The sequence below is a fragment of the Scleropages formosus genome, chromosome 9 (assembly GCF_900964775.1).
Source record: "Scleropages formosus chromosome 9, fSclFor1.1, whole genome shotgun sequence".
Lineage (NCBI taxonomy): Eukaryota > Metazoa > Chordata > Actinopteri > Osteoglossiformes > Osteoglossidae > Scleropages > Scleropages formosus.
The window spans coordinates 7,178,265-7,205,012 of record NC_041814.1 but is presented as its reverse complement, the minus strand read 5'-3'; the positions used below and the strand labels follow the sequence as shown (position 1 = coordinate 7,205,012).

General features: G+C 39.2%; 1 protein-coding gene across 1 annotated transcript in view; it reads right to left on the bottom strand.

The window, feature by feature from the left end:
* Positions 1–26,484, bottom strand: part of efna2b (ephrin-A2b) — a 104,805-nt gene extending 78,321 nt beyond the window's left edge. The window contains exon 1 of the mRNA XM_018745862.2: positions 25,224–26,484. Within this exon, the coding sequence (XP_018601378.2) occupies positions 25,224–25,363 (140 nt within the window). The 5' untranslated portion in view covers positions 25,364–26,484. The remainder of the gene's footprint in view (positions 1–25,223) is intronic.
* Positions 26,485–26,748: the final 264 nt, after the last annotated feature.

Genomic DNA, 26,748 nt, shown 5'->3' with positions numbered 1-26,748 from the left:
TTCTCTAACAAAAAAAGGTTAGCTATTGCAGAAGTGAGCCTCATTAAGCACATGCATTCTTGGAGAACAGCAATCAGCGAAAAAAAGTAATCGAATGTTAGTCTGGGCTGGAAGTAGTAAGAACCACATCATACTCCAAATGTTCAAACACCACTTATAGACAGAAATATCATAACGTTATTTGCAGCTAATCTGACTCATTCTTCAGCGGCGTTCAATAAAAATAAATAAAAAGGCAAAAATCCACACACATGCGGCTGGAAGAGAGCATAAATAGTAAACAAACACTCGGGGGGGCACAGGGAAGCAGGGGGTTTGGCCGGAACCTGGTCTATGGTGGGTCTGCGGTTCGAGTCCTGCTCGGGGTGCCTTGCGGCGGACTGGAGTCCGGTTCTGGGTGTGTCCCTCACCCTCCAGCCTTGCGCCCTGTGTTGCCGGGTTAGGCTGCGGTTCGCCGCAACCCCGCTCGGGACAAGCGGTTGTAGACAGTGTGTGCAGTCAGAGGAGCTTGGCAGTGCATCTGTGAGAGAAGGGGGGGGGGGGGGGGTGTGGCTTTGGACCTACCAAGAGTCACATCAGTAGCCTAAAAACACACACAAAGAGTGTACAATCTCTTATAATGGACACAGGAAGAACTTCTCAATGGAAGGAACTGAATTAAAACTGTTTCAATTTTTTTTTAAAATCCATTGTTTTCCTCCATCCTCATAGTAACTGACATCTGAAATAACTTGTCGCTTGTATGATACTCTGCAGAGATGAAATCATTTCAAGAAAAATTCAATTTTAAACTTGTTTTGGTGATGGGCACATTGGAGTTCTGCATGAAAAGATGTTCCAATTTTGAATCTGAAATGCGTTGTCACTGCTGAGCGCCGAAAGGGTCGAACAGTCCCATTTTGTACTCGAACTCTCCATAGGCTATCCAATAGAGTTAACAGTAAACACTTTTTTTGTATTATAAATGCCAGTTGGAATGTTGGTCTAATCTTTCCATATTTTCGCCTCTACACAACACTGTGACCAGAAAGTGCAGCTGGAGCACCCAGGCGAGCAGACCCTGCCGAAATCTACATCCCCTCCCCAGCCCCACCTTTCAGACTCCCCTGTCTGCGGCGATCACTACCTTCACCTCCTTTCCACTGCTGACAAGTAGACAGATTTTATTTATTTATTTTCTCTCCCAGGCCCTCCCATTGCCTTTCATTTCCACTCCAAGCGTCTTAGCCAGTGGACCATTTCCATAATCTCCATTAACCACTTCAAATGGACCCTTTAAGAGTGCTACAATTTGCATAATCCCATTAACTCTCCAGTTATTGCACTGCTTTTACTACAATCCTCAGCTCAGCAACACAGAAAAAAAAACAGAATAAGAACTTGGTAGGTTCCAGCCAATGTGAAAGAAATGACAACAGCGTAGAAAGGAGCTTCTTTTGTGAAGATTAATCTTATAAATACAGAAATGCAACTGGACATTTACCACTTTGAGGAATAAAATTTCAAGCATTTTTTTCCTATGCATTTGCAGAATGCGACTTTTCAGTGGTAAAATGTCAATGGCCATTATCTGTACTGATTATTTCTATTTTCCACATTTTGTATTTCTGAATGATTCTACCATTCTTCAAAATTCTCCTTCCCGGTTGTTTTCATGTACTGTCTGATGAATTTCGACAGGCTAATTTATAAAGGTTTACTGGAGACAAAAGTAGGTCAGATCATGAGCACCAAAATAAAATTCCCATTGAAAGTAAGGCACAAAATTCTTGAAAACTTCCTGTAAAACCAACATAAATCACACATTTTCCATAAGTATACTACCCAGTAACAAGGATGAAAAAATTTAAACCAGCAGGTGAAAATGTTTTCTGACACCTTACTGTCCTTCTCTATTTTCACAGTGAATCAGTTTGATTTATTTTTTTTAGACGTAGAATTGGTTTCCAGACAGTTACAGGCACAAGGAATCCCACATACACTTAAATTCTTAGATAATTCCTAAGAAAATTATGTAAAATTCTAACTTTGGAATTTTCTTTATTCATGCGTTCCTTGAACAGTATTACTTTTTTCTAACTGTAAATACTTAAGAAAAAGAAATAGCAAAGACAAAACACATTTGGTAAGGAATAGTACTATACAAATTACTAATTATACATAGTGAAATATTAATAATACATATCAATAATATGTATTCATACGTTAATATGTTATCTTAGTCATATGCATTCATATGTTAATATGTTAAATATTATATATATATATATGTATGTATTATAATACACACGCACACATTTTCGGAACCGCTTGTCCCATACGGGGTCACAGGGAACCGGAGCCTACCCAGCAACTCAGGGCGTAAGGCTGGAGAGGGAGGGGACACACCCAGGACGGGACGCCAGTCTGTTGCAAGGCACCCCAAGCGGGACTCGAACCCCAGACCCACTGGAGAACAGGTCCCGGTCCAACCTACTGCGCCACTGCACCCCCCTTTATTAGAATACATATTATTACATATTATAACACATATTAATAAACTGGGCGGCATGGTGGCACTGCGAGTAGTGCTGTTGTCTCGCAGCGCCTGGGTGGTGTGAGAGAAGGTGGATTCAATCCCTGCTCAGTCTGTGTGGAGTTTGCATATTCTCCCCATGTCTGTGTGGGTTTCCTCCCACAGTCCAAAGACATGCTGTTTAGGATCCCCCCTAGAGTGTCACAGAGAGAGTGTGCTTCACTGATGTATGGATGTGTGACCCTTTGTAGTAGTGTATCTAGCAGTGTAAGTCACCTTGGTGAATAAGGTGTGTGCTAGTAACACTACATAGAGCTCAATGGAAGCTGCTTTGGAGAGAAGTGCCTGCTAAGTGAATCAATGTAAACGAAGTCTAAATTGAAAAGCTGACGATTTCATGTGAAAAAAAAAAAAAAAAAAAAATAATAATAATTTGAACTGATTCAGACTTTGGTATAGGTATAGCCAATGTAAAGTACTAGTTCTTATTTTAATGTATCACGTAGACAAAAAAGACATGCGTAACTACTTACAAAGCGATTTGTGACCAGCTCATTTATACTACGGAGTCGGATGTTATGACATGCCCTCTTTATCGGAGAAATCTGCCAATGACAATTGTTTGGCATCACAACAAACTGTATTAACACTAACACACATCAAATCATACTTTTCAGCTGGAAGCCACCTACAGCCAAACCCACAAGAAGAGGCCTCTTGTGCAGGATATTTAACAACCAGTAAAAAAAAAAAGTGGAATTTTAAAAATATGGCAGACAGAAACGGTGCTAAATCTCCCCACTTTGGACTGCAATATAACAGAGAGCTTCTTCTGTGGGATAAAGGGTATCAGGAGCTGGATTCTTCAGAATCGGGGATACAATGAGACACAGGGCAGTTAATGCGGCTGCAGTGAAAAGGGCCTGATTTTGCTCTCGTTTTTTTTTTTTTTTTTACCGTTTGGCTCCGCTGCCGATCAATAAGCAATCTGTTAAGGTTTTATTCTGTGAAAATGTTCCTAATAAAGAATCCCTTTGGGCACTTTGTGAGCAGAAAAAACACACACACATACACACACATCACCAGGTTACCTGTGTAATGCATGTTGAGGAATTTTGTCCAGGCTTCAGATAAGAAAACTGGGAATTAATTTAGCACAACTCATGACAGATTTCTAGCAGCAGATAAACAGTAATAACACTGATGTGTTCACAACGTGAAGACCGACAAAAGATTTAAATGTTTCTCTCTTAGCTGCATGAGAGACATGTATTAACTGAAATCAATTCTCATCAATCACTGGTGTATTCTAAGTGCTCAAGGTAATGGCCTTAATGTGCACATGTAAGAATGACTGCTGCCACTACAGAAAATTACAGTATGGTCCGTTGGATTGCCTAAAGTGTAGAAGAGGAAGTAAACAGTCAAATTAATCCTTAACAAACTTAAAGTTTTTACTACTTTAAAATCTATAATAACACAATGTGCCCTGTGGTAAGAAGCTATATGAACAAATCTTCAATAATCAGTGGTGTAAAGCACTGAAAACAACTCCTATTTTTAAATATTCCCTACATTCATCAGATGATTTATGCAGGTTCATATCAAAGTACAAAACAAGAATAATTGAAAACTTTCAGCAAATGCAACAAAAAGCCTCTTTAAGAGGCTGTAAATTACCGCAGAAACAACTCAAGTGCCCATCATCCAGTTCCCGTGTTTCCCCAACATCAAAGCACTCTTTGGGTATGAAGTAAAAAGACTGTGTTTGAGAAACAGGTCACATGAACACATATTGCACATGCTAATATTAGGCTATTACTGATGCAAAGCAACAGATGAAAGAGGAAGCTTTTTCAAGCTGGTACCATGTTCCCTGGTGCAACAGAAGACCTTCAAGCTGTGCTCTGGTGTACAATGGTCCTGACCTTGGCTGGAAAAGGGCTCTTGGGGCATCTGACGGCTGCTCTCTGATGCGGTCTTCAGGCTCTCGTAACAAAGCTGAGGGGCTGCAGATTCGACCGTGGGCAGACAGGGAGCCGGGCAGAACCCCCCACCCTCTCTTACCCAACCCACCCACCCAGAGAAGCTGGGATTAAGGGCAGCATTAACAAGCCAAACGCTCTGCGCCGCTGTGATCCATTTGAGATCCAAGGGGGCCAGCCCCGTTTAACACGTTTTAGTCTCTGCCGCACAGCACCAAGAAAGGATGGGACTGAGAATGGGGCCGGGGAAGGGGAGTGAGCTATGACCTTTTAAAGACCTCTGGTAAACTTCACGAAACTCTAAACAGTACTTACAATATGCATTACAAGTATTCAGCAGCTTTTTGTGTTAAACAAAAAATGCCACATATAAAGTAATGGGGTAATGCTATCATGTCCATGTATTTGTGTATCAGTAACACAGGCAGACAGCTCTGTAATGTGATTTCAACTTCTGTAATTTGAACCGGCTAATACACCAAAGCTCGTTTCCATGGCCTGTAATGTTCACGAGAGCACTTGGCTGTGCAATTCAATGCTGGCAACATCTAGATTTCAAGTCAAATAGACTCTGTGGTCCATTCAAGTGAAATCCATATAATGGCCCACCATTCTCTTTAACGGCCATATTAGATACAGTCTGATCATCAAGTGTGGACTTCTTGCATTCAAGTCTACTGAAGTGCTCAGAGCATCCTATTGGCTACTCCCCCCAACCCTTGCCCAAACTACTATACTACCCCACAGTCCGTTCAAGCTGATCAGCCAAGCAGCTTGGTTCAACTAACAAGCCTTCATTTCCTAGAAAAAAACCTCAAACAATGGTCCTTCCTCCTTTCTATCCCTCTGATTACACTGCAGTAGGGTGTGGCTGCAGTATGAGGAACACACTCCTACTGACTGACCCCTAAAATTTACTTTCTATGGGAACGACAGTTAATTGCAAATACTGAGCATTGGCAGAGAAGGGGGGAAAATGGGTGGGGGTGCTACTCCTACACCACAGTAATCCTTTTTGTTAAAGCTAATGTGGCAGAAAAGACCCTTCCAGCAGAGTCCCTCTTGGCCAGTTTAATCCCTGTATGCCGAGTGAACTCCACAATAAAAGGTTCACTGGCCCGGTGCTTCCGAAGATTCCCTAATTGCCCGTTCCACAGACAGATTAAAATGGTACTGGCCATCGGCTCTCCTTTCCTGCCACCCATCAGAGCTGAACGGAAGTGGAAGCGGGGACAGCGCACCACACGCAGTACGAGGTTCTCGTACCGTGGCCCATATTGTAGAGCTACACTTTCGGTCACAAACCTGCAGTTCAGTTATTAAAAAGCCAGACAGACCGAGAATGTAAAAACCAGAACACTCCCGTGAAATCCCATAACCTTCCTTCAGACCTGCAAAAGTACACATTACCACCTCATCCAATTTCTGTACTATTGCCTTGTTTTTTTCAGACGTAAATGATGTAATAATTGGTCTCCCTACAGTCACAGTTGACAGAAACAGTTGGAAATAGTCTTCTGAAGATTACATCTTGCTAAATCCCTTGTCACTGGACATTCATCTGAGTTCATAACGGCCCCTGAAAATTTCCCAAGCTGAAGCATATGTGAAAACAGCCCACGTGATTTCATCTTTCAGAGTGCTCCCCCATATGTATGTACTAGGTTTGAAGTTATGAAAAAGACCACCCTGCCAAATACAGATAAAATTTTACTCAGCGAAAGATATATGTGTGGATTTTCCTCTGACATTAGTGTGCAGGAATCAAGCGGCTGCTGTCTCACATTGTAACTGATACTTAAAACAGATGGTGGTAAAATTCCAGGAGACGATGTTTCTGAAGCTACAGGCAAGGACTTGTATGACGTGTCATTGAAGGCTCAGATGAACTGTGATATTTTTGATTAGCCCATAAAACTGAATGACAGAAATTAGATGCGGTTTGGGTATTTATAACCATTTATGTTGTTGGTGGAAACCAGTCTGTCCAACAGCGACAGCAGTGGAGAAAGGTGTCCCGTTATGAATAGAAACACAGTGTTAATGTGTGGATTTACAAATTTCAGAAATCTATATCTTCATCTAAACTGTCAAACATGGTGATTAACTTGTTGCAACTGACAGTCTCAAGAACTGTTTTACCCTTGAACTATACAATTCATAATTTGGATAATGACGGCCAAACAGCTCAACAAACAAGATGATGACGATAATAATAAAAATAAAAATAAGAACAGCACAGTTTTCCTTTCTGGAGTTTATAGAAAATGTAATGTAATTTTACTGATAGAGATGGGCTAAGTACCGTTGAGGTGCATTTGACTCATGGCAAACACCCATTTGGTTTTCTGGTTTTAAACAAACTCACAAACCATTTAAATTACAAATGTATTCACACTTCAGAAATAAGAATTCATACAAGATACAACAGTGGAATACACAACTTCATGTACTGCTAAATTCCACAACTGCACATCTGATAACATTTACAGTGAAAATTTTGCTGCTGCTTTATCCAAAATCCTGGGGGGGCTTAGAGTGGGAACTTCTTTTCATATTAAGTAAACATTATAGCTGATGTATGGCTTCAATGACCACAGCCTTTGCGACTGCCATGTCAGAAAGTACTTTAACAGCAGCCATCCTAGTTGAAAAAACTGCACGGAAAAACTGGTCATGCTGATGATTTTGTTTGGGATGTTGTCAAATTCTATTTTGATGACCACATGTAGTGAGATTAGATGCTGTACCTCCCATCTGCATTTGTACTTGCAGACATTTTGGTTTTCTGGGTAATGAAAGCATTGGGGAAGGCAAGGACATCTCCCATCCAGTCTTTCTGTAAACTCTAATGTGGCGTATCGGCCTCATAAAATGCTTTAAATACTTTACAAGGAGGCTATTGTAATTAACTGTCCAGGGATAACAGGTCATGGCAACACTGTTCTCTGAAATAAGGTGGTCCCCAAAATAATAATTTTTGGTTCATCAGTGTTTTCAGTGTGGGAGGTACCTGGGTCCTTTAAGAGTTTTTAACACATTGTTTCCAGACATATGCAAATTAATACAAGATGAGGGAAAAAATATATTTTAATGGAAATTTATAAGCACTAGAGAAACGGAGTGACCTTCAACCCTCACGTAAGAACATTAACTGATAGTATTTGCATAGATGAATTAAGAACATGGGTGGGGAATTTCTGGTTTCTACTTTATAGAAACCAGAAATACCCCACCCATGTTCTTTTTTGTATCACTACAGGGTTCCATCCAGGGTGTGCAGTTTGATTTATCCAAGAGACAGACAACAAGGTTCAAAAGTCAGGGCAGCTGGTAATGTAGTGGTTGGTGATACTGCCTTTGGACCCCAAGGTTATAGGTTCAGTTCCCACCTGTAATACCATTAAGCAAGGTACTTATCCTGAGTTAGCCCAGTAAAATTACCCAATTGTGTAAATAATTGTAACCTTCCCACTATAAGTTGCTTTGAAGAGAAGTGGCTGCTGAATGAATGTGAACATTGGGACGGCTGGCACTGTAGTGGTTCAAGCTGCTGCTTTTGGACCCAAAGGTCACAGGTTTGAATCTCACCTCTAGCTGTAATACCCTTGAGCAAGGTATTTGCCCTAAATTGCTCTAGTAAAAAATTACCCAGCTGTACAAATGGGTAAACAATTGTAGGCAGATTAACCTTGTAAGTTGCTTGGGAGAAAAGTGTCAGCTAAATGAATAAATGTAAAAGAGAAGAAGTTCAAATGTTTCCCAAAAAAAGTAGTTGGAAGAAAGTGGTTTCTCTGACATCTCCAGACCTTTGTAGTCAATGATACTTTTCATTTTATGTCAATCGCTATTTTCCAGAGTGCTGGCATAATGGTACTTACTGACTGTGGATGTGGGGAGCAAAGATTAACCCTAGAACAGCTGGGGAAAAGCAAAAGACTGACAGCGTAAAATTAAACCACATGGCCCATCATTCTTTTGAGATGCTGCTGGAATAATAAGTCAGGGTCTTTAGGCTTGTCATGATGGCATTCACTGGGAATTCAGCCAAAACCATCTTGCTTGCAAGGTAGAAATTGTCATGGAAGTGAAAGGTTCAGCAGACTCACTACAAAGAGGTATTTGTAATATAACTCAGAAACAAAACCCAAGGTTCAGCAGGTCTACAGCAAAGAAGAACTGGTATCTGTGTATCATAGAACTGCTGGAAAAAAGCTTGCTGGAAATTCCAACATATCTGTAGCACTGGAACATTGTTCCATCAAAGCTAGGTCCAATACGAGACTCCACAGTGTACACCTCAGTGTACTGTGGCAGAAATGGCACTGGGCTTTAAGAAAGTCCTCAGTTTTTTCGAGAGCAAACACAAAGTATGAACACACAGTGTCGCAGAGCGCTTTCCGCACAGGCCAACAGCAAAGATGGACCTCTGAAGGACGGACACAAGTCCCCTTCAAAATCACTTTTTAGCTGTTAAATGAACCCTCCCAGTTCCAATATGAGCAGAGTGAACGCTGGAGAACTAGGGAACAAGCAGCTCTTACAGATCTTTACTCATCTATCGGAGGATCGAAAATAAGCCAAGTGTCCATCGCCCCCACCAACCCACTCCATTCCCCCATCATATAAGCCTTTGGCCCACCCCCTGCTCATATACTTTAACTTGCCTATTAGAAAAGGCTGAGGAGCAAAGAATTCTGTGAAGGACCTCAAAGCTTTCTAGAAGAGACTGGCTTTTGAAGGATAAATCCTGGGATTAGAGGCAGATCCCTCTGGGTTGGTGAGCTAGGCATTTTTCCTGTGGGCCCACAGAAGGCTGGCACTGAAAAGATATGCACTGCTTTTCACAGTTGACTGCAACAACTGGCCTATAGTACAGTTAAAAACATGGGTCAGCGCATGTACAGCATGAGACACGTTTAAATGGATTGTCTGACAAAAAGAGTTAATCCAATACTAGGAATAATGGTTGTAAAAATGTGAGTAAAGAGACCAGATGTCTTTCTCACACCTAATTCTCAGATTGGTTTAAGAATTTATTTTTCGGTACTAGAAACATACTTTGTCAAATTTCGTTTATATATCCGGGCTTTGAGTTGCTCAGAAAGCTTCAAAAACATCCATAGGCGTGTCTTATATGTATTTATTTTATTTAGCATTGTCTTTTAAGATCGTCTTTCAAGACATCAAAGAGCTGTTCACAAACCGCATAGGGATTTTAATTAGCCTAGAACTACCTTTAGTTAGTTATGCTTTTAACCTAAAATGGTCAAGGGCTTCAGCAAGAGGCTTATTACATCCCATCTTAGACAACATGGTCACACCTGGAGCTAAGGTGTGTGGCAGTTCCAGGAAATTGTAGGCTCCCATGAGTTTAACAGGTCCCATGTGTCCCAACTAGTTAAGAAACGCACCTTCTTTGTTTTCGCCCCATAATTCGGCTTAACGGTGGATGAACAAGAAAAGGAAGTCCCTAATCCTATTACTTCAGCACCTGAGCTGAAATCGCTAATCCTGTTTAAACTCGCAGCACAGGCTCTGTAATCTTCCCCTATCCTGATGTTCAGTCAGCTTCACTGCCGCCCTGAGGTGAGAATGCAGTTCATCATCATACAGGCGTGAGGACATAGGCTTGAGACTCAACAAACTTCTCCTTGGTATAATCCAAGGAGAAGACTATTCAGAAGTATTTCTGCCATTTTTGTATGACATAAAACATATATACATTTCACAACTGCACACGCAACGGAATATCTCTGTTTCACAAAAAACAAAATACACACACACACACACACACACACACACACACACACACACACACACACACACACACACTTTCAGAACCGCTTGTCCCATACGGGTCACGGGGAACCGGAGCCTACCCGGTAACACAGGGCGTAAGGCCAGAGGGGGAGGGGACACACCCAGGACGGGACGCCAGTCCGTCGCAAGGCACCCCAAGCGGGACTCGAACCCCAGACCCACCGGAGAACAGGACTGTGGTTCAACCCACTGCGCCACCACACCCCCCTAAAACAAAATACTAACATGAGAATATACATTGTTCAGATTTCACAAAGAAGTTTCACTGGGTGAAAAAAATCTGCAATCTCACTATACTTATAGCACAATAGCAGCAATACCCTGGCTGTATAATAGCCGAGGAAAATAGTTACACTGCATGCAAAATGCAAAATGCACTGAGCTATCTAGAGAAACATTTCACTAAGGCATTTGTAAAATGAATAAAGAGGTTAAGAACATGGTTCAGCCTCTTAAAATTAAACATTTTATTATGGTTATTTTCTTCCCTGACTGCAGTATGTTTAAAGAGTTAAATGTAAATATTTTATAGGCCATTCTGAAGCTTGGAGATATTCACTGAATTTGTTTTTCTTATGTGTAACAAAATAAGTTTAAAAAAACTACTACCAGTAAGCACCACCAGAAAATGTTGTGCATGTCTCCTATGTCTACATTGTGTAAAGTTGCAAATAAAAAATTGACCATGTCTATACAATCAGGAGGGGTGCGGTGGCACAGCAGGTTTGGCCTGTGCCTGCTCTCTGGTGGGTCTGGGGTTTGAGTCCTGCTTGGGGTGCCTTGCGATGGACTGGCGTCCTGTCCTGGGTGTGTCCCAGGTTAGGCTCCGGTTCACCGCGACCCCGCTCGGGACAAGCAGTTTCAGTCAGTGTACGTGTGTGTATACCACCATTTATTTACTCATGAGCATTAGTGCATTTTCAGTCTCATATGAACCATTAGATGAGCTATAGTGTGTAGTTTTTGCCCACCCTTCACATAGCAATCAAAATATAAGAGAAGCTCAGCATTACTGTATGTTTTTGTCTTGCGACTATCACCACAAAAGAATGTGTGGCGTTAAAATACACCATGTACTAGCGTTTTTAGAATATCATACCTTATGCATGCATATGTAAATGTGGTTTTCATTGGCATTGTGTTCTGAATCACATTTATAACTTCATTTCAGAAATAACCATCTTAGCACAGAGGTCCCAAAAGAAATGCATAGTTTTTTCATCGACTGGCATCGACTTTGGTCTGCTCAATATTTACGTATTTGTTTCATTTTGCCAGTCATATAAAGGTATCTGGTTATATTTACGTTTACATTTATTTGTTTAGGAGATGCTTTTCCCCAAAGTGATATACATCTCAGACAAAAAAATTTCTTCTCTATCAAATGCTTCCTAAATGCAAATCTAACAAAACAAAATGTATCAGTCTCTTTTCTTTAATTATTTTATTTTTAAAACAACACTGCAGAAAAAAAAAAAAAAAAACATTATCTGATCTGAGTTTCTCAGCTAATTGCATTGTCACGAAGACCAATAAATAATGTTTTTCTAAATAGTGAGAAGGCTTGATTTTTAATCACAGTGAACACAACAAGGTTGGTAAAATGTACTTTCGTTTTCACTTAAGTTGTACTTTGCTTTGAAAAAAAGCATCTGCTAAATTCAAAAATGTAAACGTAAGGCTAGTACAAGTACTTAGTTTTGTCATAAACACACAAGGGCCATGCCCAGCACCGTGACAGATACACCTTCATGCACAGCTCCCGCATCTTGCTAAGGACAGCACAAAAACGCAATTAAAATGAACCATGGCTCATCTTCTGAGAGTTCCGTCTACAGGTCAAAGTCAGAGCAAGTGCAGAACCAAGTGGGCTCGTATCATGTTCTTCGTAGTGACAATGTTCATCGTCATTGTTCTGTGATCGTTTCTTCACAAGAAGCTCTGCTCGCTATTATAAATACACTCTGCACTTGAGTCCTTCACCAAACACACCTACCAATCATTATTGGAATCAAATGCATCCTCACACGATGAGTTTTGGGTTTATACACATTGAACATTTTAAAATGTGTACTCGGGAGGTCCAAAAAAACAGTTATATGAGGCTTGGGCCATTATCATTGTATGGATCTCTAGTCTCTGCAATAGTTCAACTGCATAAAATAATTTCCATTGATGTACACTCTGATATACATCATATTTACTTGAAAACAAGTCATCGCTGAGTACAAGCTTCGCCATCATGAACAAAACTGAGCAAAACGTGAGAAAACCTTGGAAAAATTGTGACCTACATTCAAGCAAAAAGAATGCTCTGTAGAAATACTGTGTTACAGTTGATCTGCTGTACCTATGTTGAGCATACTTTTATGTTGATTTCTTACCTTTGATATTAACTATTTGATATCACTTCTATGGAAAATCACACAGTGCAACTGCATCTTTTGATACTATAATGAACTGTGATGTGAAATGAAATCTTGTTTTGCCTTTTGTTTTAAAACACTGTTATTAAGAAGATACCAGCATTATTATTATTTACTGTCCGATAAAATACTGATCTAGAAATATGTTTTTTTCACTCTCAACAACATCTTAACATCATTTGATAATTTTGCTCCCTCGGCTACAGAGCCAAGAGTATGAAGTTCAAGGGACCATAATGTTTAAAAAGAGTAGAAGACTGGCCAATACAACTGCTGGCTACATGGTGTGGTCCGAGATGATTTTGTGTTACCCTTTCGAAGCAAAGCAGTCCAGCCATATGCATGGTCTATATAGAGTATGTGACTGGGACAGAGAGCTGATAGTTCTTATTTCCAGACTGTTCCACAACCCAAGCAACTCTACATTTCCCCAAATAACAATAAAAACCCAAACCTCCAGACAAAAGTCATTTCTACTCTGAAGAGAATGACAGGTTTGACATGTCTGTGATACACGAAACAAAGCTCCCAGATGACTCAAGAGCAACACTACATTTCACAAGATTTTTTGTCTCTTTTGCTTTTTTCAAATCTCTAAGTATTTGAAGGTCAAAGCCTATGGTATAGCAGCAGTTCTCCAACTGCTCCAAATTTCCATGAGGAAAATTACATATGTGCAAGAGCCAACTGCTATAAAGTCAAATTCCATGATTTGCTATGGGAAGACAAGTGAAGCAGTCCAATAATGTTGGACAGCCTGACATATATGAAATTTCCAGAAACTATATGAAAGTGCGGGGGCGCAGTGGCGCAGTGGGTTGGACCTGGTCCTGCTCTTCAGTGGGTCTGGGGTTCGAGTCCCGCTTGGGGTGCCTTGCGATGGACTGGCGTCCCGTCCTGGGTGTGTCCCTTCCCCCTCTGGCCTTACGCCCTGTGTTACCGGGTAGGCTCCGGTTCCCCGTGACCCCGTATGGGACAAGCGGTTCTGAAAATGTGTGTGTGTGTATATGAAAGTGGTGATAATGACCATGAACTACACCTATTTACCTTTATTTTAGGAAGATAAAACCAGTCCTTGAAAATTTGAAGAACTGCGACAGAGCCATAAAAAAATTATTTAATATTCAGTGGTCTAAAAGAAATCTAAATCAAATTTTAGCATATATAATGGTAAATGTATTACATTTTATGAGCATATAATAATAATAATAATAATAATAATAAAAAATCTGGAGCAGGCACCTTGGGGCAGCAAGTAGTGTTGCCACCTCACAGCTCCACAGTAGTGTAAGAAAACATGGGTTTGATCTTTGCGACCTCCGTTGTCTTTATGGAGATTGCTTGTTCTCCTGGTATCTGTGCAGGTTTCCTCCCACAGTCCAAAGACATGCAGTTCAGCTGGATTGGTGACTCTAAATTGACCCTTAGTGTGTGAATGAGTGACTGTGTGTGGTTACGCTTCAGTAGATGGTCATCCCATTCAAGGTGTATTCCCCCATCCTTGTAACCAATGCTTCCAGGATAGGCTCTGGTACACTGCGACCCTGATCGGAACAACTGGTTTTTGAAACTGGATGGATGGAAGCACGAAATCATCAATATGAAGTAACTTTACTGCATGTACATTAATGTATACTGTACAATGGTGTCTGTACATTAGCTCACTCTCCGAGTGTTGTAATGAGAAACATTTGTACACATGAAACGCCGCCATATTTTCAACATAGCTGTAAATGCATATTGTGTACCATTGTAAGCTATTTCCTCCCAGATAAATCATTAGCAAAATATAAACACTGGTCCTGTATATACATTTTGATGGTTGAGCCCACAGACACTGCAAAAGAGACATGGCTGAAACCTAGTTGAGTGCTGAAAATTAAGAGAGAAGAATATCTATCGTCAAATTAGTATTTTGTGCTATCCACTTACATTCATAATCTTAAAGCTATCTGTGAGTTGAATAACCCAGCTGTGATATTAAATCTTATGTATGTCACAATGTGAAACAGATGGTTTTTGTTCAGCATATATTTTTGTGCTTAATATACATGGATCTGGATATCTTACTAAAAAATTCTGAGATTTTGCTAGAAAAAAATCCTAACTATAATGTATCAGAGACCTTGCTGGTTATACTATATCCGAGGCCCTTCTGGGACTTCAACCAGCATGCTGACTGCGTGTCCTTAACACTGTCGAAATATTGTCCAATCAGGCTGGGGTTTTAGTCGGTAAGAGTCCGACAGGACTCGTGTATAACTTTTTGGCGGGTCTCCATGAGGATTTCCCCAGCCCTGGCTTGGCCAAAAAAAAAAAAATATAAGACCTGTTCCCAAAGGAAGAATTCTCACTATATATTTCATAGTGCCATATTTAAGAGAAATTTTAACAGATTTTTTTAAAATGCATAAATATATTCCAAATCTGAGTACATTATAATCCTTAAAGGAACCTCATCAAATAAAATTGAAATCAGATATTTACAGGTAACACATATGCCAGTAGTTTCATGTTAGTATGCTGATAATTATGTGTGTATAATTAGATGCACAGATATAACAAGGGAGCGTGGAGGTCTGTTCCCCTGATTTTTTCAAGGAAGCCTGTGTATAACTACAGTAATGCTAACAGCTTTTGGTGTCTCAATATCTGAGAAGTTTTTACAGCCCTGATGAGATACTGAAGTACATTATAATGCAATCTCACTATCATTTTAAAACTTCAAATGATAACAGAGTACTGATATTTCAAGTGTACCTTAAATTTGGTGTGGATTCAAAGACAACTATGTAGGATTCAGTTGCTATGATGTTATATTTGTGAATTTTCAAAAGGAACTTACGGTAGATAAAACAGGAGTGAGTTTATATGTAACAGTTCATTTAAAACAAGACAAACAGATTAAATGATTAAATAAAAATAACAAAGAATTATTATTATTACTATTATTACATGCCGATAGAAGATGATGGGTCCACAGAAAAAAGTTACTATCTATTCAGTAAAATGGAATTTTCACTTTCATTAAAATTATGTTGCAATTTAAAATTTTGATATGTTGTCTTATCTGGGCTCACCAGATTCCAAATTTCATTAATTAATAGAATTAGATATGCAATATTTCAGCAAGTATTTGCTTGTCTTATGGAAATGACATAGAAGGCATTCTCTTTTTATTGTTTAATTTTATTGAAACGAAAACTACACTTTGTAAAATACGAAATATTTTGTACAATATTCAATAGTTGCATGGTAAACAGAAGAGAATATGTCTTATTTTAGTTATTCACAAACTTGCATATTTTAGTAATTTAATTTTTTTTATATTTTCCATTAACAGTTTGTAGCAGAATTTTATGATAGCTAGTTAGTTTTTGATGTAAAGTAGCAAAATACCAACTAAATGAACCAAATATTAGTTACTAATTATTAACCTCAACAAGAAAAATGATAACAGTGGCTGTCTAGAAAGTAGAAGCAACTACCTGTATTTACATTTTTGGTATCAAATCTAGTCACAAGGTATACCATTTTTTGACCTGACTTTTTTAAAACCAAAAAAATATTTTTACTGGTCAGTATATAAAGTGAAAAATATACTTGGGAAACGCATAGATTACGGATAAACATGGAAGCTTTTCATTGACCTATTATGAAATGTATATATACCAGCTGCAACAGAAAAATGATTGTAAAATCCTCCTCAAAACACACCTTTACAAACAACAGAAAAATTATGATATAGTGCAATATGTCAGCTAATGTAGCAGGTCCTTGGCATTTAAGCACCTGACAATGACCAAGCTGTTGTGCATATTTTCATTAATATTTTGTGTGAAAAGATTGTGAAAAGGTATTTTTGACAAGATGTCATGACTCATGAATGTATCTTATTTCAGTACTTCAAGATTTAAAAGTTCTTTAAAACATTTAGTTGAATATATTACTTACAAATATCATGCAGTTCCACTATATATTATGCAATATCTAGCAATTGTACTAAAAAAATAAACTATAACCACTTCCTTCTGCTATTCTTGTTAAGTATTACATTGGCATTACAGGTCCACTGTTGACTACTGTTTATTACTTTTTCCTATTTATTATAGAAATATTGTTTAAAACACACAAAACCATATTTTACAAAACATAGCAACATTTCCTTACAAAAAAATTACACATAGCAGGAACACCAAGCTATTCTTGATCTACCATCAGTCTTCCAGCCCATCAACTTAATGTAAGTAAAATAGGTGCAGCTGATCAAGTAAGAGCTATTACATTGTCATTGTCTGTGTAGCCAGGCTTCATTCTTGAGTCTTACATTTACATTTATTCACTTAGCTGATGCTTCTTTCCAAAGCAAATTTCAGTGTTAATCTACCTACAATTATTTACCCATTTAAACAGCTGGGTAATTTTAGGGTAGGTACCTTGCTCGAGGTTACTACAGCCAGAGGTGAAATTCAAACCTCTGACCTTTGGGTGCAAAGATAGCGCTTCTAACCACTGTGCTATCATTTGTCTTAAAAGTGTTTTCCTGCAGACAGTCTCTGTGAGGCTCATAATACTTTTAATAGGACACTGCTAAAATTATTGAGAACTGTATACAGTACATTTATTGCTGAAAACTTTATTTTGATGTGAGAACAGTACCTTCAAATTTCAGTTCACTAACTTTATTTACCGTATATAAATGCTACTATCAATAATTCTGTTAAAGCAAAAGCAGCAGACCTAGATGTGGAATAACTATTGTATTTTTTTAAGCAGCAGGTAAACCATTTTAAAAATACATCATTTTATGCTCTATGCAGGAGACAGCAGTAATTTGTTATATTGTTTGAAAAAACTATAAAAATAACCCAGAATGTACTAAAATGCATTTCACTATTCAAAGCAGCAAGTCTGAACTCCATTAGAGTAATTTGATTAATGTTTTGATGCCGTTAAAAGCCAAATAAGAATGCAATGAAGCAGTAATGAAGAGGGGGACAAACTAATGTACCATGTGCATACATCAATAAAAGCAAACTATTTGCCAGGATTTAATTAAAGAAGCACCATTGTTACTTTTATGAGCTACTATGGAAAACAGACTTAGGTGCATTAAATTTGTCAAACGTTTTCTTTTGCTTTTACAAGCAACAAGCCATTAAGATGTTTAGTGATTAATCAAGGTGTTTAATACTCTTACATTTTGTCGTAATGTTTACTGGGGCTTAGATACATATCATAAAGTCTGTAAAAATGCAATTTTACCTATATTTTTATTTATAAAGATTTTAAAATATAAGGGGTGCTTCTTTTGTAAACTGATAATACAAAGATAAATTCGTGCTTGTAAACCTGTAGTTTCAACATGCAAAGTGCATGTAAAATTGTTTTGTGGTTTGCAGGTGGTTCACACATTGGAACCCTGTCAACCAAGAGGAAAGGAAGTCATACTGGAAAACAATATTTCAGCAAAATCACATTAAATTCCATTCCACTCCTTGACTACAGTTGGACACCAAAAACAAATTTAGGCTATGTCTTTGCCTTATATTAGTTCTGCGTTCTCTTTCTCACCCCCCATTTCTCTACGTACAGGTGACGTGACAATTCTGTAAATGTCAGTGACGAGAAACACAAGCTAAGTCAACACAGGTCATGTAACAAAACTTAAAACTTATTGTACAGGGATACTCAAAGGAGATGAAGTGAAATTACAAAAATGCCATAAATCACTTGAATATACAATATGTTTACATCTCAATTTTAAAGTTAAACAATAAATGCATGAAACACTGGTCAATGTCAGCCATTCATTAATATTTAAAGTTCTAACAAGACAGCCTGCTTTGCATAACACTGAACGGGACAGAATGCCTGTTTCTCCCATGCTCTCACTCGAGGAACTAGCCTAGTATTTTGTATCACACACACACAAACAATGAAGAGAAACTTCACAGAAAGCTACAAAGCTGGATACTCTGCTAGAGTTTAAAAAAAACAATGTAGTGTTTTATCATCATCTTACAACACACAAATATATATTTAAAAGTACCAGATAATAATCTGGAAGACAGATTTCATTCTTTCATTCTTACTGCTGTTGCGTCACCACAACATATACGAAACCGTAATACTGAGAAAAGACAATCAATTTAAAGCTATTTTATAACTGCAAATTTCAGTAACTTTGCGTAAATAATTACAGGAAACTGCAGCATCATAACAAAACTGCTTCCAGTTAAGGGAGTGGTTAGCATTAAAAGTATATTATATCCAAAATGTATAGCAAAATCTATTTATAACATTTATTAATACTACAGTTACTCCATCTATCTTAAGAAAGCATAAAAATATTATATTTTTTATTCAGTGTAGAATTTTTACTAAACCAAGCATTATTACATGTTGCCAGGAAACACTCCACAGTTGTGCAACACTGAGACAGGTAAAATGAATCTTTTACCTTGCATTTTCCCTTCAACTGACATAACCTTGATATATATTCACATAACACTTGGAAAGAAGTGGCCTACCATGTCCTACCATGTGCAGTGAGCTTAAGGCACTCATTCACCTCAGGTCGTTATGTTTAATGAAGCTTTGAGCCTAGATTACTGACAAGCAATTTTTTTTTATTCCAGCTGCTTTTGTAGATATCGTGCACAATCTTTAATCTTTAATGACATGTTAAGGCACTTTAGTGCTAAAATGTGTAAAACTAACAAGCATCTTTGTGTTAAAGACAAAATTTGTCATTTATTAAGTTTTTTCAGATGTTTTCAGATTGAAAACATGTCAGAACTTTTTCTTTAAAAGGGGTATTTTGTGCTCTTCATCACTAACATATTTTTAAGAAAATGTAGTTGATGTGTTCAATTGTTGCCCCTCTTCTTTACTGAGAACAAAGATAAGCAGTGACATCAGGAAATCCACATACAAAATAATCCTAAACCCACACTGATAGAATGGGAATGGCATGCTTTTTTATTTGCTTATTTATTTAAAAAAATAAATGATAATACATTACATCTTGTTTAACTAATGACATTTGAGAAGTATAATTGTTGATTTTTTTTACCCTTGGTCTTAAAACTTTTTTTACTCAATTAATTATTCAAAAACCACAAAGTGTCCTTCTAGACAACAAAATGTTATCCAAGTTTTAGAGCAAACAAATGTCTTTTCTATGGAGAACTAAGAACAGGAAGGAAGAGGAAGAGTGGCTTTTACTTTTAGCGTTTTTGGATAGGGGTTCTCCCACAGGTAACACAAGAAGCATGACAATTATTATAATATATTGTCCTATTCCAATCCAGGTTGATTTTGCAAGCAGTGATGAAGAAATCATTCTGTAAGTCACCATTCTCATGATACCTCAAATTAATTACCGGCCTGCATATGGAGAAGACTGATTGGTAGACATGCAGGCCAAATGACCCCCCATAGTGCTGCCCAATCGAATCTGAAAAATTAATTAACATCATGCGTCTGGCTAGATAAACAGACAGCAGATTTGCAACTATTTGCTGTACACAAGCCCAGAGGGCAGTCCCTTCTCATACCCACTCTCCATTAGACATACCATCAGAGAAATATAATAATAAGCTTGTTCACACAAAAGCTTCCAGTCGCGTGCCTCCAAAATTTTCGACCTACATACACTGCAGAGAAAATACGCACAACGAACATCTAATTTTAATTATTACTCACTTAATATCTATTCGAAAACATAAAGCCTGAAAATGTAGGAATATAATTTCTGTAAATAAGTTCCAGAGAAATAATTTCTGTATTTTAAAGTATCTATCTAATGTAAGTGACCAATAAAACACTTGTACACTATTGCCAGAAAAAAAGAAAAGCACGTCAGATAAAGGTAGACCACGAAGAAAAATTTTTTTAACGGGAAAAGGGTTCTATCAAATTTATTATAAACTCCGATTTAATAAAAAGTAACGAAAACTTTGACAGCTCTTATGAAATCTTTAAATTACCCGAAATCACTTAAAATTGCAGCATGAAATTTATCTAATTTACTTTCCTACACTTCATGTACGCATGAGAGAATTTCTTTTTCTAAAGCAATAGAAAATATCTCCAATATTTCTATGATCCATAAACATTTCAAAATTAAACTGGGATTTCGCGTTAAAAAAGAAAAAAAATCGCATCACCAAGGTGCACCACGTAATTATTGACGAAATGTAAAAACACAAAAAGCAGAATGAGACAGAATCGAATTCTTCACTTAAGATAAGATTTTAAAACGGTAACCGGTTCCATTTTGTTTATTTTTGCCAATTTAAGCGTTTCTGCAATGACCGTCTCCCTTTCTGTACTCAGAAAATGGCGGCTACGTTACACTGCGAATCCTAAAAACAACACTACGCCATCTAGAGGAACACAAAGTAATTTGTTGCCATTTTACGATTTTTGTTCCGAGATCAAATACGCAAATACTAAATACTTAAAATATTGCAAGTTGACCCTTAACAAGTACTACGCATATTTTAACTTCATAAAAGATTGGGGGCATGCAAACATTGAAGACTCCCAAAAAAGTGAGTGAACAAGGCAATTTGTGCCTTCCTTTGCTGTATCTTCCATTTATTTGTTCACATCCATAAAAGTCTGTGAAATATGGCTGAAAGAACAAAACTGCAAAATTAAACAAACAAGTGAAGATATTTGTAACAATATGAACTTAGCATATTTCGACATACAGAAATAACCTGACTGAGATACAATTTCACCACTCATTATGACCTTCTCCCTCATCTATTCCCTATCATAGAAGCTATTATTCCATGAACCAATCAGTCCCTACAAACATTAGGACAGCTACAGTAATGTCTGTAGCACACAAAAGACTTCACATGCTGTTAAAATTCATCCAGTTTAAAAGGGAAAGGGATATACATAAGTGCTTATTAACACCCCTGACCAATTCATAAGCATTCGCTGTCAAGTAGGTTTATTTTATATTCAACACTGCTTGGTCATATTCTTTGGCACTCCTACAGCCTGGAATATGAGTCACCAGAAAAGGAAAAAGAAAAGTTTACTGAATAAATTTGAAATCTGGTGATGAATCTTCGGAAAAGGTAACATTGGCTTATAGCAATTGCTCATTTGTATGCCTTTATTTAAAAAATGCATGGGTCAGTGCATTATTCTTCACATTTTTATTTTTTCTTACTTGTGATGCATATTCATTTTTTCACTGAATTTTATACCGAGTGTACTAATTAATTGATGGTCATTACAGACCACTGATGGCAAACGTGCTCCTGGAAATATGCATGCAACAATGTCAGAGATTATACTCCTGGTGAAACTGGATTGGCTTGCACTCTCCGAGTCACAAGTCTATATTTTGATGTCACTGATCCTTATAGCATAGTTTTAAAAAAATTTACATCATTGATGACCACTTTCCCCAATAGTTATAGTGAAGTTTCTATCCATTCTTCTACTTCAAAAAAATTCATTTGTTTTCACAAGTTTACTCTGTAAATGAAGGGCAACTTGGATGACCTGATAATGAAAGAACAGTTTGAAATGGACTCCAAAAATGCAGCTACAATTGTTAACACACCTATCTGCAAAAACGTAACAGAAACTTTTTTTAAAAAATCACTGCTGCACATAGTTTCAGAAGCTATGTTTTCAAATCTCGAGCTGGGTAACGAACCATTTGGTGAGGTAAGATAAAGTATGCCATTCATTCTGTGCTTGAACAATTTTAGGCATAATGGCATATATTGTGAGTAATCATATTCATCCCATTAACCTTCTAATTAACCTTGTAAACAGACAAGGCAGCAAAACATGTTTTGTCAAAAAATAGAGTTGCTGTTTTTTTTTTTTTTTTTTTTAAAAAACACATTGCACTCAAACAGCCAAGTACACAATGCTAATAAATCTCAATCTTTTATGACCCAAAAAATAGAACATTTAAAATGCTAAGTTAAAGCAAAACAAGTCAAAACTACATTGCTTTCTAAATAAAAAACAATACTATGTTCGAAAATAATAACAAAATCTGGAAGTAAATGTTAACATGATTCATAACAGGCATGTATGTTTTCAAAGAAAAATCCTATACTTAGCTACCTACCAGCATCTAGTACTTTGCCACCAAGCAAGCTGCAACTGCAGGAACTTGTTAACAAGCCAGTTGGTGATATTAAAATCATAAGCTATCAAAAGGTGCACCTGGTCCTTAAAGGTTCAGAAGAAATGAAAATCAAATTAAAATACTCTTCCTCATCATGCTGTTTTTGTCTGTGAGGATGTAAAGAGGAGGCCTCGTTTTCCCATTCTCTCCATGTCTCAGAGGCTTTTCTTCAGGAACTTCATTCCTACACAGGGTTATAATACAGCTGCTTTTCACAACCCATCATTTCTCTACAGTTCAAGTGTGCACATAATTATCATCACATTACTTTAGAAAACAAAGCCTAAAGAAAACAGAGCAACAGGAAGAAAGGCAGTATACATGCAAATCACTTCTGAAAATGTATATTTTACAACTTAGTTCAAGATTTTCAGAATTGTTTTTTTTCCTTTTTTTCTTTTGCAAAAACTAAAAAACTGCATAGCTATCTTTTTAAAAGTAGGCGAATAAGGATCGGAGGAAGTAAGAAAATAAAGACGCTTTGGAGAAAAGCATCTGCTAAGTGAATAAATGTAAGGATCAAGACAGAAGGTAAACAATAATATAGGTTGTCAAACTATAATTGACTGACAAAACACACATCTGACCGAGTCAAAGAGGAACCCAACAAACCAGAAAAATATGTGCCACAATGTCATTGTGAACATATGTAAACCAGATGCTAATTTTGAGTGTTATTCAGTGATGTGTAATATTAGAAACTTTTCTGACTACAAAAAGTGCAACGTCCGAGACTCAAAGAAGTTCAAAAGTTGGAATGAACGCTACAAGTACCTATTTTCAAAAGATCCCAGTGAACTGAAATGGGCACTTACTGTTTTTAGTTTCCTCAATGGTCGATATTTTTACTTACTGCAAAGTGTTAAACAAGATCTGCAAGAATATTATTCAAAGTCATCAAATGTATTTTCTTCAAAAATAAATGTACCGTTGTTAACTAAAGTCAGGGTCTGGACATTGCCTAGAACTTTTTCCATTCCACTTGAGTACCTGCAAGGATTTTGAGCATGATTTTTTTTATAATACAAAGATAACTAATGATAGTCAAAAGATGGAGTGTGCTGGAATCAAGTACTGGAAAGTCAAAACTCTTTTCACTCTAGTCCACAATGCTGAAAAAAATCAAAACAAGATGCAAGTACATCGTCATAAGAAAGAAAGATCTCAATTTTTAAAACATATTCACTCTTAATTCTTCACAACTGCGTGTGTGAGAAATATGCGCTCCAAAAATGCTGCGCAAGGGTTTTTCAACAACTTGATGCAAATAGTTTACTTGAGATGCTATATAATGTGTATAATTTATAGGGGTGTCAGAATCCATTGCTTACTCTGCTGGGTCAGTTCTGAAATGGACATTAAGAGTCTGTTGCTGGCACCCACCTCCTACACTAAAAGAATAGACTTAAGATTTTGTGCTGTATGCTAAAATGATATATTTGTTAAGGAGTCACTAAAAACACCTATTAAATATTTAGTCCCACCGCTAATTTCCACTTTCATGGTCATACAGAGCCCTAAATTATAACTGTACTACCCATATACTTCAGCATTTGTGTTTTCTTCACTACCGTTACTTTGAAAGTACTCTGTTCACCTTGCTCTGCTCTTTTAAAAGTGTCTGAATGAGCAACCACCACGTCACATTGGCAGTGTGTGCAAAGTTACCTTTACCTTGGCTTGGCACTCCCTCATAGACAGAGGAGCCCCCTGAAGCTGCAGGTCAGCTCTCAGTCAGTCACTGGAGCCCACAAGGCATGGAAACTGAGCTTTTTGAACAGAATAAGAAGGGCGGCCACTACAGGAGTGTGTCTGGGTAAATAAATCCGACACACAAATAAACATGTATGACCCCCACCCCCCCCCACCCATCCCGCGCCCTGGGGGCCGCTGCGTGGCACGTGTGTGTGTGTGACTGGAGTGGTGGAAACAAAGCGGGGAAAGAAATGTTGTTGCGGCGGAGACGTGTTTAAAAGTATGAACTGTTCTGTTGTCCACGAGCACTGACCGACTGTCCCAAGAAGGACACGGAAGGAAGTTTCTCTGTCCCTGGCCCAGCTCGCGCTAGCCTAAAGTGTCGGTGTGTTTTCGGTGTGAGACCTGCAGCCTTCCCGATTCTCCAGTTCCCGTGCCTGGGAAACACCGGCAGCCTGCGAGAAGCGGATGTGTGTGCCGCCGCGAACGCGCGAGCCCTGCGGCGCGTGTGTGCGCGCGCGCGAAGTTGCTGGCCGGCGTGGTGCCCGGCGGCGCCGAGGTCGCGTGCGGTGCAGCGAGTGCTTCGTGCGCGCGCTCACCTGGGGTTCGTGCTGTTCCAGTAGATCGCGTACCGGTCCGAGATCACCTTGCTGTCGTCCGCCCACACGGACACCCACGACACGAGGGCCACCACCACGGCCACGAGAGAAAACTCCATTTGGTGACACCAACCGTTCATGTCCGCGGGGCAGCAAAAACGGGGCTCTTTCTGAGTCTACAGTTTGGTCTGACACCGTTTTTCACCCGACTAAATGCTACTGTTGGTTCAAAATATCGTAAGGCGACGTGACTCCAAATTCCGGCACACGCATGAGGGAGCCCGCCGCTGGCCTGCGGCCTCAGACACTCTTTCTTTCTTTCCTGGCTTGCGAAAACGACCGCGTTCTCCGGCTGTAAACGTTATCTGGAGAGCCGCGTTTTCGGAACGCTCGACAAGGCGGACTTCAGACGCGCCACTTTTTTCAAGCGAAAGTACTCCTCCTTATTACGCTGAGTGGCTGTAGACTCCGAGCCGGGTTCGGGTGTCGTCAGGCCGGGCAGCGGTGCGCTCTGCCGGTGCTCCTCGAAGCGCTCCTGTAGTCCGGAAAAGCCATGCTGTGTCTCCGCGGCTCTGTGTCTCCTCCGCCGCTGCAGCAGCCGGGCGGCTCTCGGCTCCTTCTTCTTCACACTCGACTCACACACAGCACCGGCTTGTCTTTCGAGCCCATTCTCTTCCCCGAAAACTTCATTTAAACTTGAGCCGCCTTAAATAAGAGAGCGCACACTTCCCTCGGACCCCGGGCAATCCTTCCCAGTCAAAAGAGGGTATCCCATACTTTGTTCACATGGATGGATGCTGCTGTGTGTCATCAGCGCCTGGGGATGCAAAACCGAAACGCCGGTGTGTGTTTCAAGCCTCGCGTCTCCGGAAAAAAAAAGTCCTCGGTCGGTGTGCTCCTCTTTTCTCGTCTTCTCAAGCGTTTCCTCAGAACGAGCAGCGCGGGGACTCTACTAGAAATGTCCAGTTTGCCCAACGATTCAATGCGATGAAGGCTTGAAGCTTTTAAATCGTCGCTACAGCACTATGATGCACGCATCCCTGCGTCTCCTCGTGTCCTCAGGAGGTGAGTGAGGTTCGCCTCCCGACGCGGTCCTTTTAAAAGTGCTCACGCGTTCTCGGAGTGGAGGCGCGAACACGCGACATCACCGCTCGCGAACTTTCCGTTAGTGCTGCTGCCGCCGCTCGTGCGCTCTGTGCTGAGAAACGGCCCGTTCCGCTCCATGCCTAGAGCCGCTCGCGCCTCCTCGCCGCGCGCGCCGTGGAACCCGCTCGCGTTGACATGATCAAAAAAAAAAAAAAAAAAAAAACGAAAACGCCGCTCACTCCCTCCCCCTCGCTCTCTCAATGTCTCTCTCTCTCTCGCTCGCTCGCGCGCGCGCGCTCGTCTCGTCTTCGCTAAGGAGCCCCATTCACGGCGGACTCTTCACAGGGGAGGGCGGGGCTGCGCGCTCTCGAGGGCCTTCGACGGCCTCCTGGGCTCTTTGCATCGCGCCGTTTCGCGCTTTTTGCCTGCGCGGTAGTTT